The sequence below is a fragment of the Apium graveolens genome, chromosome 5, assembly GCF_009905375.1.
Source record: "Apium graveolens cultivar Ventura chromosome 5, ASM990537v1, whole genome shotgun sequence".
Lineage (NCBI taxonomy): Eukaryota > Viridiplantae > Streptophyta > Magnoliopsida > Apiales > Apiaceae > Apium > Apium graveolens.
Genome location: NC_133651.1, coordinates 299,475,489 through 299,497,401, shown reverse-complemented (window position 1 = coordinate 299,497,401; position 21,913 = coordinate 299,475,489). Strand labels below are relative to the sequence as shown.

At 34.7% G+C, this 21,913-nt stretch overlaps 2 protein-coding genes across 2 annotated transcripts; one reads left to right on the top strand and one right to left on the bottom strand.

Annotated features, from left to right (window-relative positions):
• The first annotated feature begins 3,552 nt into the window (after positions 1–3,552).
• Positions 3,553–6,768, top strand: LOC141659232 (large ribosomal subunit protein uL1-like). The gene is made up of 6 exons (XM_074466021.1): positions 3,553–3,680; positions 3,772–3,800; positions 4,322–4,541; positions 5,215–5,380; positions 5,922–6,127; positions 6,497–6,768. Exons 2-6 carry the CDS (start codon positions 3,796–3,798, stop codon positions 6,548–6,550), a joined length of 651 nt encoding a protein of 216 aa, XP_074322122.1. The 5' UTR covers positions 3,553–3,680; positions 3,772–3,795; the 3' UTR covers positions 6,551–6,768.
• A 2,260-nt stretch (positions 6,769–9,028) lies between these two features.
• LOC141661105 (uncharacterized) lies at positions 9,029–9,448 on the bottom strand. The gene has a single exon (XM_074468083.1). It carries the CDS (start codon positions 9,446–9,448, stop codon positions 9,029–9,031), a length of 420 nt encoding a protein of 139 aa, XP_074324184.1.
• Positions 9,449–21,913: the final 12,465 nt, after the last annotated feature.

Below are 21,913 nucleotides of genomic sequence, written 5' to 3'. Positions count from 1 at the left end.
GGAGTTCCGATGATATTCAAATCATCAACATACACAGCCACTATAGAAAATGAAGATTCTGTTTTCTTTATAAAAATACATGTACAAATAGGGTCATTCTTGTAATTTTCCCTTAGTAAATATTCGCTTAACCTCTTATACAACATTCGACCAGATTGCTTTAATCCATATATGGATCTTTGTAACTTAATAGAATAAAGGTCATGAGAGCATAATTTAGATGCTTCAGGCATTCGAAATCCTTCAGGAATCCTCATATAAATATCTTTCTCAAGGAAACCATACAAGTATGCTGACACAACATTCATTAATCGTATTTCTAATTTTTCAATAACTGTCAGGCTAATAAGATAACGAAAAGTTGTAGCATCCATTACAGGGGAATATGTTTCCTCATAATCTATGCATGGTCTTTGTGAAAATCCTTGAGCAAGTAAACGTACTTTATATCTCACAATTTCATTTTTATCATTTCTTTTTCGTATAAATACCCATTTATAACCAACAGGTTTAGTCCCTTCAGGGGTTCGGACTACAGGTCCAAAAACTTCAGGCTTGTTAAGTGAGCTCAATTCCTTTTCAATTGCTTCTTTCCATTTTGGCCAATCTTCCCTACATCGACATTCTTCGACAGATTTTGGTTCAAGATCCTCGTCTTCCATCATTATATCAAGCGCTACGTTATATGCAAAATTTTCATCGATGATGATGTTATTTCGGTTCCATTTCTTTCCCGTGACAACATAATTTATAGAGATCTCTTCTATTTCAACATTTTCAGGTACCTGGTCCTCTTCTGGGGTTTGGTTATTCATGTCACGGGTCTCTTCTGGGGTCTCTCCTTGAGATTTTATTTCATCTATTTGGGCATCATCATATTTTGCTCCTTTTATTTTCCGAGGATTTTTATCTTTGGAACCGATTGGTCTACCTCGCTTCATGCGAGGTCTTGACTCATTTGCCTTAATAATTTGTCCTTCAGGGACTTCAATTTTTGCAGGAGCATTTGCAGCTGGTATGTGTGACTTAGTCACTCTATTGATATCATTGAATGCATCAGGCGATTGATTTGCTATGCCTTGTAAATGGATTAGTCTTTGAACTTCTAGTTCACAATGGTTTGTACGAGGATCAAAAATGTTCAATGTTGGTGCATTTCATGTAATTTCTTTCTCCAGCTGCTTATTTTCTCCCTCTGACTTAGGGAAAATTTTAATCTCTCCCCCTAATTTTGGAAAAACATTTTCATCAAAATGACAGTCTGTAAATCTTGCAGTAAATAAATCACCTGTCATTGGTTCAAGATATTTGATTATTGAGGGAGATTCATAACCAACATATATTCCCAATTTTCTTTGAGGACCCATCTTTGTGCATTGTGGTGGGGCAATTGGGACATATACAACACACCCAAATGTTTTAAGATGGGAAATATTAGGCTCTCTCCCTGAGGCCAATTGCAAGGGAGAGAATTTGTGATAGCTTGTAGGTCTGATGCGTATAAGTGCTGCTGCATATAAAATGGCATGTCCCCAGACTGTAACTGGGAGGTTTGTTTTCATAATTAATGGTCTAGCAATCAATTGGAGTCTTTTAATAAATGATTCTGCAAGACCATTTTGTGTATGAACATGATCTACAGGATGTTCAACACGTATCCCAATTGATGCACAAAACTCATTAAAAGCTTTTGATGTGAATTCTCCGCCATTATCCAATCGAATTGTTCCAATATTATAATCCGAAAATTATGCCCTTAATCGGATTATTTGTGCAAGTAGTCTCGCAAACGCCAGGTTATGAGATGACAATAAGCACACATGTGACCACCTTGTTGATGCATCGATTAATACCATGAAATATTTAAATGGTCCACATGATGGGTGAATGGGCCCACATATATCACCCTGTATTCTTTCTAAAAATTTAGGAGATTCTGTTCCAATTTTTGCTAAGGAGGGTTTGTTAATCAATTTTCCTCGAGAACAAGCAACACAAGAGAATTCATTAGATTGAAAAATCTTCTGGTTTTTCAATGGATGCCCGTGTGAATTCTCAATAATTTTTTGCATCATAATTCATCCAGGATACCCTAGCCGATCATGCCATATAACAAAATTATTTTTGTCAGTAAACTTCTGGTTTACTGTGGCATTTACCTCAATATTTCGAATATTGGTATAGTATAATCCGGAAGAAAAGGCTGACAATTCTTCTATAACACATTTGCTACCCGAAGTGATACTTGTAATATAAAAAAAATTATTTATCCCCTTTATTCACCGTTTCAACGTGATATCCATTTCTGCGAATATCTTTGAAACTTAATAAATTTCTTTGTGACTTTGGGGAGAACAACGCATCATTTATAATAAATTTTGTTCCTTCGGGTAGTAATATAGTAGCTCTTTCGGAGCCTTCGATCAATTTTATACTCCCGGAAATTGTGCATACATTGCCTTCATATTTATTTAAAGAGGTGAAATATTTTTTATTTTTAAGTATAGTGTGGGTCGTTGCGCTATCTACAAGACAAATATCTTCCTCTTTTGTTATATGCCCAATGCGAGAATGTAAAATTTCCATATTGTTTCAATAACAGATAAATATATAATTAGTAAGGATAATCATAAAGAGATACAATCATATGCATGCGAATGTAAAATAAAGCAAATAAGTACATCAAGCATTTTGTTTATCATCTAGGGTAGTGATGCCATCAGGAGTCTCATAAAAATCAGCAGTATCCAAATAAGTCATTGTTAGGAGATTGTCTACATGTTCATTATCTTCGAAAACTAAATTTGCTTCAACATTCTTGCCTTTGTCCTTCAGGGACGCTTGATAAAGACCAACTAGGTGTTTTGGCGTACGGCAGGTACGTGACCAATGGTCTTTCATTCCACATCTGTAACATTCATTTTCAACAATTCCCTTTCTTTTATCAATGTTTTTCTCCAACTTCTGGTTGGGATTAGATTTATCATGCTTGAAAATAGGGTAATTTTATGAAAGTCAATAACAGGCATATCATGTACATGTTACTGTACTATTTAATATTAACGTAAGCCAAATATATAATTCAAACTTAAAAGATAAAATGTGAGAGAAACAAGAGTATCAAACATATAAAGAGTGTCATGAACAATAAACAATAGATACATATCTTAACTGGCCGGAATGTAAAATATTATATTTATGTTATACCCAAATCTCCAAGCGCCTGTGAAAATTGAACCAAACTGACTTCTAAAATTTTAAAGCAATCAATTGGCCACCTATTTATAACTATTTATAAGTAGATTACAAAGCATTTGAAAGACCAAAACTCTGTAGTTATAAGAATGTGAAAGATTAGGAGACAAACATTTAAAGGTCAAGGATATTTAGATGCTTCTAGGACATCCATTCATAACAAGAAAATATTATTTCGATTTTTTATTTCTCATTTGAATAAACATAATCTAATCAAAATTTAATCACACTTTTGCACCCTACGGAAACTTATTAAAGGAAAACAAGATTTAAAAAAAAAAAAAAAATAGGTTCGGGTCGCACGTGACATGAAGACTCTCACGTGACTAGGGTTTAGTCATCTCTCTAGTCTCTTCCTCATATATTTTTCTCTCTCTCGCATTTCCTCAGTAGCAGCCGCACCAAAATTAGGGTTTCATTTCAAGGTACGCTTACGCTCAATCTCCTCCAATTTATACACACAAATATTTGTATCTATACATTTAACGTAATAATTCACATCTCTTCTCTACACAGGTTCAACACACTCAATCTTCAACCATGAGGTAATTAAATCACTCTAATTATCTCTCTTTTTTGTTAATTAAAACGTTAATTTACTGTTTTACTTACTAATTAGTGCTTGCATCTGTATGTTTGTTTATCAATTTGTGTGTATTGTACTGTTTGTGTGTCTAATTTTGTGATATTATGATTTAGTGTGGTTTTTTGAACATTGATATGTACTTATATGCAAATATTGTAGAATCTCGATAAGTATAGACAAATCAATAATGTTTTAGGTACCAGCATAATATCGAGACCGAGCATTATTAAGTAGATAAATAAATTATCTCGATTACTGGTTAAAATTTTATGGATGTATATGTATATGCAATTACTGTATAACTTCGATAAATGAATGACCGCACTTGAAAAAACGGTATTGACATAATATAATAGAGACTGGTAATCTCAATGACCTAAAATTTTATGGTTCTGAGGTTATTCGTTTATTCGTTTGTGCATTTACTGTTAATATTGGGTGAGAATAATTCTGATGTTACGTGGGATGGTTTTTTTAAAGTAAGCTGCAGAGTGAGGCATTAAGGGAAGCAATAGCACAGATTGTTAAGGAAGCTGGTGAGAAGAAGAGGAACTTTACAGAGACAATTGAGCTCCAGATTGGTTTGAAGAATTATGACCCTCAAAAGGATAAGCGTTTCAGTGGGTCAGTTAAGTTGCCTCACATTCCGCGTCCAAAGATGAAGGTTTGCATGCTTGGTGATGCTCAGCATGTCGGAGAGGTAATGTTGCTCATCATTTTAAGATGAAGAGTTTGAAGATAGTGTAGAATTTCTTGTAACATGTTTTTTTTAGTAGGCACGCTTATAAATTATGAGTTTGTGTGTATAGGTAATTTATTAAACAGATATAAAATGAACTGTTGTTACCAGAGTGGTATCTGGTTATAAGAAGCACGGTACTGCCATTATTATCCGCTCTGTTTTGTTTTAACTACAGAATTTAAAACTTTTGCCATTTGCTATGATTGTCGAAATATTTCTGGTCTAATAATCCTAAAAATTGCTAGCAACACATTTTTTCTGCTCATAGTAGTGGATACTAGTTGATCTCATCTATTAAGTATTATTTAATCCTCTCTTTTGAGTCATTTTCTAAACTGTTTAATTCATGATTATTATCTCAAGTTTTTAAAATGACAAATTACGAGTAAATGTTTTTAGAATAGTACAACAAACCAATGAAAACCTATTGTCCCAGGGAGCTAAGGCCCATAATACGACGGGAGGGTGCAATGAATGCGTTGTAGATGATTATTCAGAACTAACATCATAAGTAATATTTGTTTTCAATGTGATGTTATTTACCTTTTTTAACTGCATTCGAGGAAACACATTCACATTGATAAATTCCAGGCTTGATTTAGTAGATAATTTCTTATGAAATTCACTGCAGGCGGAGAAAATTGGTTTGGAATCTATGGATGTTGAAGGCTTGAAAAAGCTTAATAAGAACAAGAAACTAGTGAAGAAACTTGCAAAGAAGTACCATGCTTTCTTGGCATCTGAAGCTGTCATCAAGCAAATTCCCCGTCTTTTGGGTCCAGGGCTCAACAAAGCAGGTTGGTTTATTTTCGGTGTCCTTGAAATTGTGATTCTTGTCAATGATTTCTCGTGCTATGATTATTTCTGAGGTTTGGCTTTTGTAGTTGTGTAATGTTTATTACTATTGTATATATGTAGGCCATTGGTTTATGTGGAATAGTAAGAACTGATGTAAAATTAGCATGTTCTCGTTAAGATGATAAATTTATTACTTAAGCTTTTCTTTATGCACAATAAGTTAAAAACATTAATTTACCTGAAGGTAGAAAATAAATAAACCAGGCTCTAACATTATAATTGCATGTAAAATATGTTTGTTGTTTGATATTATATTAGTTAAGCTATGAAGAGATAAATCTGACTCATAGAATTTATCATTTGAGGTGATTTTGTGCTCAACATGGATTTCTGCAATGTTCTTTTCTATTTATTGGTGGAGAAAGTTTACGTGTTGGAAGCTATATCGAGTTTGGGACTTCTATGCGCAAAATTTTGTTTCTTGTAAATGCCATAAATTATTATGATACATTGGGGATCTGGTGTTATATTTCAATGCAGGCAAGTTTCCTACACTTGTTTCACACCAGGAGTCCCTCGAGTCTAAGGTGAATGAGACCAAGGCCACTGTAAAATTCCAGTTGAAGAAGGTACTTTGCATGGGAGTAGCTGTTGGAAACCTCAGTATGGAGGAAAAGCAGATCTTCCAAAATGTGCAGATGAGTGTGAACTTTCTAGTTTCTCTGTTGAAGAAAAACTGGCAAAATGTAAGTTCACCAATTTGTTGATAAATAAGTGGAAGTTGCTATATTTTTTTAACCTTTTTCGGAAACTTTGTTGTTTTATAACTTTATTATATGTGAAATGGAAGTAATTTTTCCATAGCATGTGAAATTTGGGATATTTATATGGCACCCTTCACCGCTCTAGATCTTAAATTGAGCATAGAAAAAAGTTTCTAATACTATGTCAATATTTTTCGGTAATGAGATTAATAAATATAAGTAAAGAGTTGAGACATTTAATAAGGTTGTTCCCCCTAAATAGTACTCTTGATTGTAACATTTTGGTGAATTACCTGTTCTATTACTGTATGTTTTATTCCGTTTGTAATTTATTCCGTTGTTGGATTGCAGGTCAGATGCTTGTACCTGAAGAGCACAATGGGAAAGACTGTCCGCATCTTTTAGAACTTTTTTTTTGGATTTGGTTGAAGTTAGTTAATGAAGGAAATGTATGCATCTAAGCTACCTGTTTATTTTGGTGCCATAGTGTATGACAGTTGTGTTGTTTCGGAGTTCTGTTTTGAGATTTAAGCCATATGATTCTGCTTATCTGCTTTACTTACAGATACTGTGAGCTTTTCTATCTGCCCTGATTAATATATCTAGTCATATGTTTCCCTTTATCTGAGACGGAACGAGTGATCCTTGATAGCACAGAGAAGATATGTTATTTTGTCAGAAAATTGTTTGATATCCTCGGTAGATATTGTCCCCAGAAAAATATTGAAGTATTGATCACAAGTGAAAAATCCCTGAAACAGTAGTATTTCAAACCAGTACAGCACAAGTTATTGTATCGAAAATGCTTAACTCTGTGTTTAATGAGTGGAAAGAGATAAAGCATTACTTGTTCATTTTTATTATTTGCTTCCTGTACAGATATTGACGGCTTCCAGAAGTAAAATTTTTTACAGAAGCCTTGCCCTCTTGCCCTCCCCATTTTGCCTTTGGGATGAAGGTGAGGTGCAAATGCACTTTCTTCCGAAAAGGTGAAAAGAAAATACAGTACATTTAGATATTCGTTTTTTCTAGTGCACCCGGTAAGATTTAGTGCTTGACGAGGTGTCATAAAAATTGCAATAGATTTCTTGTATGCACAAACATTCTCACCTGTAAAATTTTTACAACTCACAAATCATACATACACGTGTCTCACCCTTTCATGGATCGGGACAATGAGGTGTCACATCGTCACTTATGGATCGGAACAATGAGGTGTCACATGGTCACTTCGGGTAGCATTCCCATCCTTTTAAGGTTTATCCCAGACTTGCATAGTAACTACTCGGATGAAGATAGAGCAAATATACATTTTATGTACATTTTTTTTTAAATTTTTTTCAAAAAAAATTGCATTACTTGAGAATCGTGAAATGGAAGAAGATTACGTACATGTAAATGGTGAAATCGGGATTATATTAATCGGGTGATATCTAGGCTGAAATTATTTGTTAATCAAAATTCAAAATCTGTAATTTATATTTTAAGTCTTCTATGACATAATCCTAGGGCCAAAACAACAACCATACGATTATTTTCTCTCCACTATTTAAACTTTGTCTCAACTCTTGAGTCACTATTTTTTGTCTTAACACTATTTTTTTTTGAAGTGATGTAACACTACTTTCAGTCTTTGGGTAAGCATATTATCGGGGTTCCGAAAGACGGAAACTGAAATTAGTTAGTTGAAATACATTTTAGTTATTATTGAAATATAAACTTAAGGTTTTTAAATATGTGCAATGACTAATTTATTTTAAAATTGAATCGGTAGAATATTTTATAATAATTAATTGATTGATTAATAAGAAAAATTGGTAATTTTTTGAACAAAAATATAAGTAATTAAAATGATACTCCCTTTGTCAGTTGATCATGTAGTTTTAAAAAATGATAAAATAGTGGAAGAAAATTAAAAAAATGAGTAAAGAGTGGGACTCATTAATATTATATGTATAAAGTGAGTATAGTGGAAAGAAATAGTGGATGTAGTTATTTTAAAAAGAGTAAAATGCAGGTTGTGTACCTGAACTCTGAACTCGGGCAATGGTGTGAACTGTGTACCTCAACTACAGAAATTGCAGTATGTGTACCTGAACTAAGGAGAGAGATGCATAGTGTGTGCTTCTATTAAGTGCACTGTTACAACGTTAACTATTTCGCAAATGGGTGGAAACTTGAGTGGCCTATGTGCAATAAAGCTCTGTAACGGCTAGAAATGAATGCATAAAAGCTCACCCATTCTGTACACTGCAGTCTTAGAACTTAACCAAATAGAAAAGACTCACGGTAGAAGCAAAATGTCCGAATTTTACAATTGTGGACGATTGGTGGTTGTAAGGACGACATGGACTAATAATAATGCTGGGAGGAGGTTTGTGAGCTGTGGTTGAAGGTCGAGTTAGATGCAACTATTTTAGGTGGATTGAGCAAGCTGTTTGTGAGCGTGGCAGAGCTCTGATCTGTGGTTTGCTTGGGAAAATCAGTGGTCTCGAAGGAGAAATGGAGAAACTTTCAAAAGGTGTTGCAAGAAGAAAATATTGTCAAGAAGCATGAATCTTCAAGGCGTTTGACTTGGTTGTATGTTGTTATTGTATTTTTTGTTGGGTTTGTTTGTAAATAGAGCAAGTAGTTCCCTATAATCACTTATTTAGGGTTGTACTAACTTGTTATGTTCAAGTGCACTTTGTAATGTTATCATGTATGATTGTTGTTCTTCTTTGTTAGCGAAATATGTAACTGATTGATCTTGTTCTTCATTTAGTCTTAACACAACTGATTAAAAAGCTTGCATAAGACATAACAATGACCATTTATTTAGTAATCATTAATAAGATGTTACATAGCCAAAACACATAATAACCTAGTGTACAAACTAGGATTTCAAATCCTCTTGTCAGCAACCAAGAGTGGCAACATATAGGATGGTGTCAAATTGAGATCCACAAGGCCACCATCATCAGAGATGACACTGTTAGCAAGACCAGTTACTGCAATGTTTACAGATGATGCAATGTGAACAAGGTCACAGAGCTCCCATTCCTCGGACATGAGGTTCCTGATCATGTACACCAACTCAAACATGTCAAATGTGGGATCAACATTAGAGATCAAAGCCACGGCCTCCTCACAGTCACACTCCACAATCACAGACTTCTCATCATTCTCCCAAGCCATCTTGAGACCATAAAAAATGCTCCAAAGAGTTGCTGTGCATGGCACAACCAAACCAATCATGCTTTTACATCCCCTAATCCAGTCTCCATCACAGTCCCTCATAACACATCCTATAGCAGACCTCATGTGTGCCCTGTGAAAACCCCCTTTACATTCACCTTTGCAGTTCCTACATTAGGTTTGCTCCAAGTAGACATGATGCTAACAAGTGTGTGTTTAGTGTTTAGATGAATATGCATGTATAAAGTAGGTGTATAAATAGCACCTGCGTGATTAAATGGTGGTAAATCTAGATGTTACTAATGTCACCATCAACCAATGAATTGAACACCTACTTTCTTAAAATGAGAAACGGGTCAAACCATTAAATTGAGCCTCCTTCCCCAAAATATAGTTGATATCAGTCACATAGCTAGTACTACATTGGTCATAATATTCAGCCTATCACAAAAATAATAATTGTATGTTTCAATTTTAACAATTCTACTGAATTGTTACAGATGTAACATAAACCAAAATGGTGGATAAGCTATCAAAAATATGTTACTTAATTAGATCACTAAGGCTTTCATGGTGGTCTCTTGGCCAAGTTGTCCCTCTTTGCTTGAGCAGCTGCTACAATATTCCTCAGTAGAGTTGTTGCTTGGCCAGTTTGGGCAGTTATGGTACCATGTATACCAAGTGGTGAATGTGAAGGCATAACAGGTTGAGAGAATGATGTAAAAACACCACCTTGACTGTCTCCTTCAAAAAGACCTCCAACTTTTGTTTTTTTCCAAATTTCAACATACTGCCTAAAACCATATTTCTGTGAAAATTTAGCACCCTTTTTAGGTGTAGCCCCTGGCTTTTTTTCAATGTTTCATTCATCATTTTTCTGTCCAAGATGCAGAATTTACTATACCAATATCTTCTGCTAATAGAGTAATAAACCAGTTCCAGGAATCACTATTTTCAGCCTCAATAATGGCCCAACTTATAGGGTGCATCCTATCATTTGAGTCACATCGAACAACAGTGAGAAGCTGGCCTCCATAAGGACCCTTCAAATGACAACCATCAAGCCTAATTATAGGTCTGCAACCAGTTTTGAACCCCCCTTTTGGTGGCCCCAAGCACACATAAATTCTCTTAAATCTCCTACCTTCGAAACCTATTTGCTGATCATCTAACATAATCTCCAATGTGGAGTCATGCATTGCTTTCTTAACCTAATTGACATACTCCCACAGTTTACCATACTGTATGACATGATCTCCCTTTATATTTTTCATTGTCATTCTCTTAGCCCTCCCCACCATGAATATACTCACTTCATAATGCCAATCATTAATAATTTTTTTTTTCTGAAATGCAGCTAGGGGCCATGTGGGATTCATCCTGATGTCATTCTCATAGTATTTTTCCAACCATGCACCAATTATTTGTTTTTGTTTAAAAGGTTGGTACACAAGTATGAGTGGAAACCAAGGTTCTGACTTGGTATGTGTTAGGTCACACAACACTGTAGAAGGGGGTTAAATACAGTGTTATTACAATCAAATCGATATTGAACACAAGTAACAGTAAACAAATATATTCAATATAATAAACTCTGTTACAATGGAACTATTCTCTCTAAGTGATGAACAAATATCACTAAAAGCTGCTAGGTTACAATGTATAATCTTCTCGATAATGATAACACTTATAGTGTAAACCCAACGTCTATGTTTATATAGTACATAGTTACAAGATAACTTCTAATTGATATGGAATATAATTCTGTCTCCTAAAATATATCAATCAGATATCTTCTACAAGTCTTCAAGTCTTCAAACTCTTTCCATGCATATCTTCTTTTATTTAGTCTCGATCTTCTACTGTAAATCAGGTTCCTTCCTTAACTGTAAGTCCTCCCGCACTTAAGTTCTGATATGTCCTTAAGTTCTGATATGAAGTTCTGACTTCCAGTAAGTCCTGATTTTAGTATGTCCTGATTTGTCCCGTTGTTAAGTTCTGAAAACTAAACACAAATCATATTAGACATGACATCTCAAATATATCTAACAATCTCCCCCAACTTGTAAATTATGCAAAATATACAAGTTAATAGATTTGATGATGTCAAAAACATTTAAGTACAAATGTAATAAGAGTTTAACTAGATAACTAACTACAACTTACAGTCCTTGTAGCTTTTACCAATCTCATTGAGTCAATCTGAATCCATGATGATTCTTAACAAAGTATGATATCAACTTTTCTTCTTTAATCCTCAGAACTTGAGAGAGTGTAGTCTTGACTTGCTTCATCTCTTCATTCTGACTTCCAATCTGATAGATTGCAGTCCTTAAAACATAGATATGGTTTCTTTCTAAACCATCATTCAGTCTTATTACCCCAGGATGAGAAAAATCTTCATTATGGCACAGACATTTCTCTTTCAGTATCTCTTCAAGCTTAGCGGAATTCTTCTTCATTGGAATTTCACTTCCATCATCTTCAACAATATTAGGAACAAATTCTGCAACTCTTGAACCAGAAATTCTTGCTTTATCTCTGATGGTCTTCAATATGAACTTTGACCATCTCCTGGTAATATCAGACTTAAGGTAATGAAAGAATTGAAGTTCTTTCAGTGATTTGTTTAAGACATCTGATTCTGTCATTTGATATGTCCTTCCATCTTCAAGAAATAGAATCAGATTTTCTTTCATATTGTGCTTGTTATGAACATCCAGTACCACTTGAACAGATATAACTTTATCAAGATGTTTCTGTGTAACATCTTCAAGAGGTCTGTCAGTCAATAAAAATGGATCTCTAGTAGCAACTTCAACTCCTGTCTTAATCTTTGCTTCATCAGAACCTAGCCCGGCCCTGTCTCTTGGTTCTCTAGCATTTAAGCTACTTCCATTTTATCTAAATCAACTTGAGCACTGTCAGAGGTTGACTTGATGACTTTATCAGAACTTGCTGTTTCTGTTATAGCTTGCAGTTCTTCACTCTGAACAACTTGAGCCTTGTCAGAGGTTGTCTTTGATTCTTCAGAAATCTTCTTTCTTTTCAGAGTTTGAACATCTTCATCTTCAGCAAGATTATCATCAGTAACTTGAACAATTTTGCACACTGGCTTTATCAGAATTTGAAGAATTTTCATCTCCAGTGGCTTGGTTGGTTCATCAACTTTTTCTTTCCCTTTGTCTTTGGGATCAATCTCAGATTGTGATCTAGTCTTGGCTTTAGATGCCTCAGTTTGTGACTTCTCCTTGATCACAATGCCTTTTTCCTTAGGCCTTGGAGGTTTCTTTGCAACAGAAGCTTTTGGCTTTAGATTTGTCTTTTCAGCTTTAAATCTAGCTTCTTCCTCCTTGAGATTTTCTAAATCCATTCCTGGATTATGCTTCAGAAATAATCTTCTAGCAATTTTCTCATCAAGTGTCTGAATCTTGGGATCCTTGTGGTAGACTGTTGTATGCTTCCCCTTGAGCTTTAGAATTTACATGAACATTTAAAAATCTTGACTTTCACCTTGTATCAGAACATCGGGTTTTGTCAGACTTTGCTCATCAGAACTTGATATCAGATTTTGAGTTTCAGTACTTGCTATCAGATTTTGAGTTTGAGCAGCTTCAGAACTTGTCATCTTTTGAGTAGAAGATTTGCTTGCATCAGTACTTAGTTTCCTTGAAAAAACCTTACTGCTCTACCCTTTACTTTGAACTTGACCTCCACCCTTGCTAGGGTTTCCCTGGTCATCAGCTTCATCATCTTTCTTCTTCAGTAATTGATCATTTGAGCATTTGGACTTAACTATCTTCTCCCCTTTTTTGGCATCATCTGATAGTAGGAGTGAGAGAAGAAGTTCTACTGAAGATTGAATATCATTCAATTGAGCCTGTTGAGAAGCTTGATTTGCTAGAATCTCATAAATTCGGGCCTGTTGCTTCTCTTGAGTTTTCTCAATTGCTTCTACCTTTTCAGAAATAGGTCCGATAAACCTCTTTTTGTCAAGCTTGGTCTCCATTTCTAGCTTTTCAGCTTTTTCTATAAGTTTATCAACCTTTTCTTGAGTTGCACAGTGTAGACCTTGAAGATTTTTGGTAGATAGAGCAGTGATCTTGAGCTGTGTCTTGACATCAGAATTTATCACAAGCTCATCAGCATTAGCAATGTGCTCTGTCAGAACTTTAGAGCTTGGAATGAAATCAGTTTCATTCCACTTCTTGGTCCATTCTACACCTCTTTGAGTATCCTCCCAAGGAACAGATGTAGCTTGCTCAACAAACTTCTTAACCAATGCTTCCTTTCCCAGAATGGGAGCTGGAGTATCAACAGAAACACTGTCTTCAGAACTTGAAGAAGATTCATTATGTTCTGACAACACTAGAGTGTGTGATGCAACTGGAGATTCAGCAACAACTTCATCTAAATTCTGAGCATCATAATTTATCTCCATATTTGGTTAGATGGTATCTCAGCATCATCATTTAAGATAGGAGAATGAGTTGGAGATTGCTGAGTTTCTGTTAGTGGAGCTTCCAGATAAAGAACATTGGGTATATTCACATTGTGAATATCTATTTTAGAATTTGTAGCTTGTTCTTCAGCATCATCTGTAGCTTCAATAGGAGAGATAAGAGGTGTTACCACTGTATCAGGAACAGTGTCTTGGTCTTTAGCTATAGGTGGCAGAGATTCAATAATAATTGGCTCTTTTGAGATCAGAGATTCCTGATCTCCTTCCTTAGCTTCAGTTGTATCCTCAGATGTAGGCTTAGCATTATACCTCTTTGTTCTCATTTTCTTCAATCTCCTTGCCAATGAAGGAGTTGTTTTAACAGCAGAATTTACTAATCTATTTCTCTTCAAAGTATCAGAACTTTGAGCTGCAGTTTCTTTCTGAGAAGTGACATTCTCAGCTTCAATTGTCACAGGTTTTGATGCATGAACCTGTGCTTCCTCTTCAAATATAACTCAGGATATGTCGATTCAAATTCAACATTTGTTTGTCAAATCAGCACAAAATATTAGTAACCACAATTTTAATCAAAATATTCATCAAGAAATACAGTTCAAGTGGATGAAGTAAAGATTAATAGGTTTCAATGAGAATATTCACATTCACATAATACGAGATAAATAAAGACTAAATCTTGCAATCAAAAGAAATTTCATTAAAATATCCAAAGAGTTCATTTCATGAAATTTATAGATTACATGCAAAAGATTACAAGATAATCCTAGTCTAAGATAGTGAACATTAACAGCCTATGTCTCAGAAGGAAAGCTATCATTTAGTTCCTCCTGCTGCTGACAAAAAGAATTACAAGACGGATGATCCGTTCTTGCTGAAGAAGAGCCTCTCTCCGTTCTTCTTCCAAGCGATTAAGATGGAGTTGATAGTCCATCTGAAAGAACAAGAGATTTGTCTGAACCTCTTGTGGAACCATGTTCCATATCTCAGCAGGAATGGCAGTGATGTGCCATTCCTGTTCCCAGTCACCACAACTGAACTCGACGTTGAAGGTGTCATAGTTCATAAACATGTTTACAAGAACCATTTTTATGAAGGAAGAAAATGGTGAGAATTAAAAGAGAGAGAATGATTTTGTGTGAGAATAGAAGATGATTTGTCTGAGATGAAATATTAGTTAAATAGCCAATGGAATATCAAGAGACTAGAGGACTGATTAATGACTAAGTGTAGAGTTAACTTAATGAGCGTCTCCCTAGACCGATGTGTAATAATTTAGGCAATATGTGAACAGTCAATAGTTAAAGCAGGAGTTAATGGGCACGGGAAATAAGTAATAATTACTGTGCGTATGCAGTTTTTCATGACAAACACATACATTTACCACTAACCCAAATGATTATGACTGTTTTTATCTCACCTAATTATATTCTGATTAAATATGAACGTTTCAGTATTTACCACAAATAAGTCAAGTAAAGAATAATGCCATGTAAGCATCAGAGTTTCCATCAGGATTTAATATCAGAACTTGACTTTTATCAAATTTTAACAGTCATCAGGACATGGCTTCTGTACTCAAAAAGTGAATATTTGTATCTGTGCTTCTTCATACAAATACTGACTTGATTCTTCAGAGTTTAATAATGAGAACTTCCATCAGAACTTGTCCTCAGAATTTATGCATATGACACTTAACTGTTTGTCAAAAACAACTTAATCACCACATTAATTTTTATCATTCATATGGAGTGATAGTGTGTGCATTTAGCAAAATATTAGATAATGATTAAAGTCTGATATACTTCAGTACTTCTTAGAAATAAGGCATAACTAAGAAAAGTGCTTAAAATCTGTCATTAATAATGAAGTCTACTATAGGATAAATTTGTGCATGAGTCCACCTCAATTGTTTGTGCTCATTTTATGCATCTTTTGAAATTCTTTTTTACAGTGGCTTCTCAGTGTAAGTGAGTCACAACTGCTTATCATAATTTATGCTATTATCAGAGTATTTCTCCAGTAATCAAAGAATGTGAAAAGTCACCAAGAAAAAATTATATGCTTTTCTAATGCATATTACTTAATACCATCAATGTACCCGGGTCTTCCCTTCCTCATATTTACTCTAGATCTCAAAGGAGTACTTGACTTTTATTTTCTTTTCTTTTCTTTTCTTCAGATAAGTGAGGCTTACCAAACATGTGGTTCATCCTTAAGATTTACTGACATCAGAATTTGACAGATAAGAAGCAAAAATCTAGTTTGTGACTTAGTAATAAGATACACAAAGTAAATTTGACTAAGCTCAAAATCAGAATTTTCTTGTGTTAATGAGTTTCCACATAAACAACTAATTCAAACATGGGATTTCTAGTATGTTAAAGACTACTAGGTCAGCATCTAGCACAATATCCTCACTGGATCGAATAGTTACAGAACATTCAAATCACTATCAGAGTATAAAGATCCACATCAGATAACAATCGACATTTAATATATTTCAATTTAAGCACAGATTACATGAAGATAAGATAATCTGTAAACACTGATAATAAAATCTGATGTATGAGAACAAAAACTAAGTAGATTTAGAGAAAGAACCTGAAACCATTCCAAGTTCATTTACCAGTCTTGTAAAAGTAGCTTTATATAGTGGTTTTGTGAAGATATCTGCTAGTTGTTGATCTGTTGGAACAAAATACAATTCCACCGTACCTTCTATCACATGTTCCCTTATGAAATGATACTGACGTGCTTTGTCATTGAGTGTTGAACTGGATTACCTATCATAGCAATAGCACTTTGATTATTATAGTAAATAGGTATTTTAGAAAATTCTAACCCATAATCCAGTAACTGATTCTTCATCCAAAGAATCTGTGCACAACAGCTTCCTGCAGCAATATATTCTGCCTCTGCAGTGGATGTGGAAATTGATTTCTGTTTCTTGCTAAACTAAGAAACTAATCTGCCTCCAAGAAATTGGCAGCTTCCACTAGTGTTTTTTCTGTCTATTTTGCATCCTGCAAAATCTGCATCCGAGTAACCTATTAGCTTAAAATTTGATTCTCTAGGATACCATAATCCTAGATCAGCTGTACCCTTGAGGTACTTGAAAATTCTTTTCACAGCTATTAGATGAGGTTCTCTTGGATCAGCCTGAAATCTTGCACAAAGACAGGTAGCATACATGATATCAGGTCTACTTGTAGTTAATAGAGTAAAGAGCCAATCATACCTTTGTAGTTAGTAATATCTATTGATGAACCAGTATCTTTATCTAACTTGGTTGTAGTGGCCATAGGAGTGGATACAGTTGAATAGTCTTGCATTCTAAATTTCTTGAGTAAATTTCTGGTGTACTTGGATTGACAGATAAAAGTACCTTCTTCATTTTGCTTGACTTGAAGTCCCAGAAAATAACTAAGTTCTCCCATCATACTCATTTGATATCTTGACTGCATTAGCTTTTCAAACCTTTCACAGAGTTTGGCATTTGTAGAACCAAATATGATATCATCAACATATAGCTGTACCAAAAGTAATTCCTTTCCATGGTTGGGGTAGAACAGTGTTTTATCAATTGTGCCTCTGTAAAATCCACTTTGCATAACGAATTGAGCTAAAGTCTCATACCATGCTCTTGGAGCTTGCTTAAGGCCATAAAGTGTTTTGTCAAGCCTGTAGACCTGATTTGGAAATTTTGAATCTACAAAGCCTGGAGGTTGTTCAACATACACCTCTTCTTCCAATTCTCCATTGAGAAAAATACTTTTCACATCCATTTGAAAGACTTTAAACTTTTTGTGAGCAGCATAAGCCAAAAAGATTCTTATGGCTTCCAATCTAGCAACTGGTGCAAATGTTTCATCATAATCAATACCCTCCTGTTGAGAGTACCCTTTAGCAACCAGCCTTGCTTTGTTCCTTGTAATTATACCATCACTGTCAGTTTTTTTTCTAGAACACCCATTTTGTGCCAACAACTGATCTGTTCTTTGGTCTTGGCACTAGGGTCCAGACTTTATTTCTTTCAAATTCATTTAACTCTTCCTGCATTGCTTGCACCCAATCAACATCTTGAAGAGCTTCTTCCACTTTCTTTGGTTCATTCTGAGATAGAAAAGAGTGATAGAGATATTCATTTGATGTTGCAGTTCTAGTTCTGACACCTGCTTCACGATCTCCAATTATCAAGTCAGGTATATGTGATTTGGTCCACTTCCATGCAGATGGAAGTTGATTTCTAGAACTGGATCCTCCCCCATGATCCATGCTATCTCCATCAGCATTTTATGATGCTCCCCCTGTAGTTATGCTCTCTGAAACTTCAGAATTTGAGTTGGATCCTTCAGGATTTGAAGTATCAGAGTTTCCAGAATTATCAGAATTTGGCTCATCAGAACTTGATGAATCAGAACTTGAAGAGCCAGTGACAGGTTCTGATGCTTCTTGTGAGTCTTGAGTTGTGGTAGGATCTTCAGCTTGCTCCCCATGGACAAGTGCATTTTCCCTTGGAGTAGTTACCACAGTTTCAATGACATCAGAATTTAACCCATCAGAACTTACAGGATCAGAGTTTAAGTCATCAGAATTTACGAAATCAGAATTTAAATCTTCATTTTCAAATCTCAGCTGATCATGATCATTGAAATCTTCAAGTCCAGTAATCTTCTTATCATCAAAAGATACATTGATAGATTCCATGACAACCCCTGTTCTTAAATTGTAGATTCTGAAGGCTTTTGTGGAAAATGGATATCCAACAAAAATTCCTTCATCAGCTTTTAGATCAAATTTTGATAGCTGTTCAGGATGAGTCTTAAGAACAAAACACTTGCATCCAAATACATGAAAGTATTTCAGATTTGGATTCTTTTTCTTCACCATCTCATATGGTATTTTTCCATGCTTGTTGATGAGTGTAACATTCTGTGTAAAATAAGAAGTCTGCACAGCTTCAGCACAAAAGTAGGTTGGTAGGTTTGCTTCATCAAGCATAGTTCGTGCAGCTTCAATGAGAGTCCTGTTCTTTCTTTCTACAACTCCATTTTACTGTGGAGTTCCAGGTGCAGAAAATTCCTGTTTGATTCCATGCTCTTTGCGGAACCCTTCCATAATTGAATTTTTGAACTCAGTGCCATTATCACTTCTTATAATTTTAACAGAATCTTTGACCAACTTATCCAGCTGTCTGACATGATCAGTTAGAGTAGATGCAGTTTCATTCTTCTTGTGCAAGAAATACACCTAAGTGTACCTTGTGAACTCATCCATTATAACCATAACATATTTCTTCTTTGCAATAGACATGACATTGACTGGACCAAATAGATCAACATGCAGTACGTGATAAGGCTCAAGAATTGAAGATTCAGTTTTGCTCTTTAAAGAATATTTTCTTTGTTTTGCCTTTTGACATGAATCACAAAGGCCATCAGGAGCAAATACTGATTTTGGCAGTCCTCTCACAAGATCTTTCTTTACAAGCTCATTTATGTTGTTGAAATTTAAATGAGAGAGTCTTTTGTGCCAATTCCATCTTTCTTCAATTGATGCTCTACTCAATAAACAGATTGCAGAACCATCAGTACTTGTTGAAAGTTTGGCTTCATAAATGTTACCATGTCTGTAACCTTTCAGAACCACTTTTCCTGTAGAATTGCTTACAACTTCACAGTGTTCTTCAAATAAATCCACATAATAACCTCTGTCACAGATTTGACTCACACTTAGAAGATTGTGCTTAAGTCCTGAGACAAGAGCTACTATTTCAATGATGACATTCCCAAGATTGATATTACCATATCCCAGAGTTTTTCCCATGTTGTCATCTCCATAAGAAACTCCTGGGCCAGCTTTCTCCACAAAGTCTGATAGAAGGGCTTTATTTCCAGTCATATGTCCTGAACATCCACTGTCCAGAACTAGGATATCTTTCCTGTTGCCCTGCAATCACCAAGACCCCTATTGGTTAGTTTTAAGGACCCATACTTGCTTGGATCCTTTGGCCTTTTTAAGTTTGTTAATATTTGCAGCGGATTTAGTTTCAGAGTTTATGTTAACATGCTGTTTATCAGAACTTATATCAGACTTTGCATCAGACTTTACACTAGAAGTAAATAAAGTAACTTTCTTCAAAGAAGGTTTTATTTGATAATTATAATAGTACAAACTATGATATTCCTTCCAAGTATAAATGGAATGCCATAAACTACCACAATGAAAACAAGGATTTTGTGACTTAAACCTAACAAACTGAATCTTAACTCATGATCTAGGAGGTAAAGAGTTTATACTTTTATTTTTCGTGCAAAAAGAAGCAAGATGGTTAGAGTTTCCACAGTTATAATATTTCTTTCTAGGAGCATTATGAACATGCATATAATTATTGCTTTTGTTCACACCTTCCTCTCCATTCCTATTTTTCCTAGTTTCCTTTACCTTGTTGACATTCCTAATCTCTTTTAGCTTATTCTTAAGCTGCTTCTTTGTCATTAAGCCTATGTTGACTTCAGATGGTTTATCCTGTTTTAATTTGTCAGAAGTTGACTTGTCCTTAACTTCTGTTCAAGATTCTTTCATCTTTTCAGAATCAGACTTTACAGTTTTTGTTACACACTTAACATGATTTACCTTTGGCTTAGCAGTCTGCTTAACAACAATTGGCTCAATTTGTTCCGTTCCTTTTTCACTTTTATCATCTCCATAACCTAAGCCCTCTTTCCAGTTTCCACAACTTAATAAATTCTGAGTTGTTCTGCCAGAGTTAGTCCAAGTTTTGATAATCTCTCTTTCCTTTTCTAAGTCAGCTTTTAGAGATTCATTTAATTTTAACATTTCATCTCTAACATATAAAGCATCATCTTTTTCTTTCTTAGTTTGATGAAGTAAGACTAACTCCTTTTCTAAATAATCATTTCTCTTTTTATAAGCAGAATTTTCAGATGTTAATCTTTCACATGTTAAAGTCTGATCTCTATAACTAATAAACATGGTTTTAAGATATAATCTCAACTCAGTAATATCATCAGTATGAAAAGCATAAGTTGTTCGAGGTACCTTCAATTCAGCAATTTCAGGGATGCTATCAGTATTTTCCATCAAGGCATAGTTCACCTCATCTTCAGAATCTGAAGTGTCTGTCCAGCTTTTTTTCTTTGTGATAAGTGCCTTGCCTTTGTCACTTTTTCCTTTCTTGCAGTCAGGAGATATGTGGCCTCTTTCACCACAATTGTAGCATTTGACATTTGAGTTGTCTTCTCTGTCAGACTTTGCACCTTTGCCTTCAGACTTTCTGAACCCTTTCTTATTAGAACTTACACCTTTCCTGGAAAACTTCTTTCCCTTTCTGAATTTCCTGTAGGCTATCTTTGTGATACCCTTCACCATAAGAGCATACAATTTCATCATCTCTTCATCAGCATCCATCTCAGGTAAACTTTTAGTTTCTGAATCATCATCATCAGAATACGATGACTCTGAATCAGACTTTATGATGAGAGCCTTTCCTTTGCCCCTCTTTGAGGCAACAACTTTAAGAGATTCCTCCTCAGCCTTAAGATCAACTATCCTTGAATTTCTTCCATGCCTCTTGCTCATTTGATCTATCTCAAGTTCATAAGTCTTGAGCATACCATAAATTTCATCAAGAGTAGTTTAAGTAAGGTCATAGTTGTCTCTTATGGTAGTAGACTGCAAATCCTAATTTTCAGGAAGAGTTAAAAGGAATTTTAGATTTGAATCTTCAAGATCATATTCCTTGTCCACCAGTGACAGATCATTCAAGAGTTTGACAAACCTGTCATATAAGTCAGTTAAATACTCATCAGCTTTTGAGTCAAAGTGCTCATACTCTTGAGTGAGTATAGTCCTCCTGTTCTTCTTGATTGCATCAGTTTCCTGGTGTAACGCCCGGGAAATATTATGTATTTATTTTTATCAATAAATAATTATTATGTGATTTTATATGAATTTGGTGAATTATTTGATGATGGATAATAATATTTGGATGATTATTTCTGATAAAATTGAGATATTTTAATTTCCAATTATCCAGAATTAAATCTAGATAATTTTGGTATTTTTCTGGTAATTTTTGGACAATCATACGATTTTATAAGGATTTA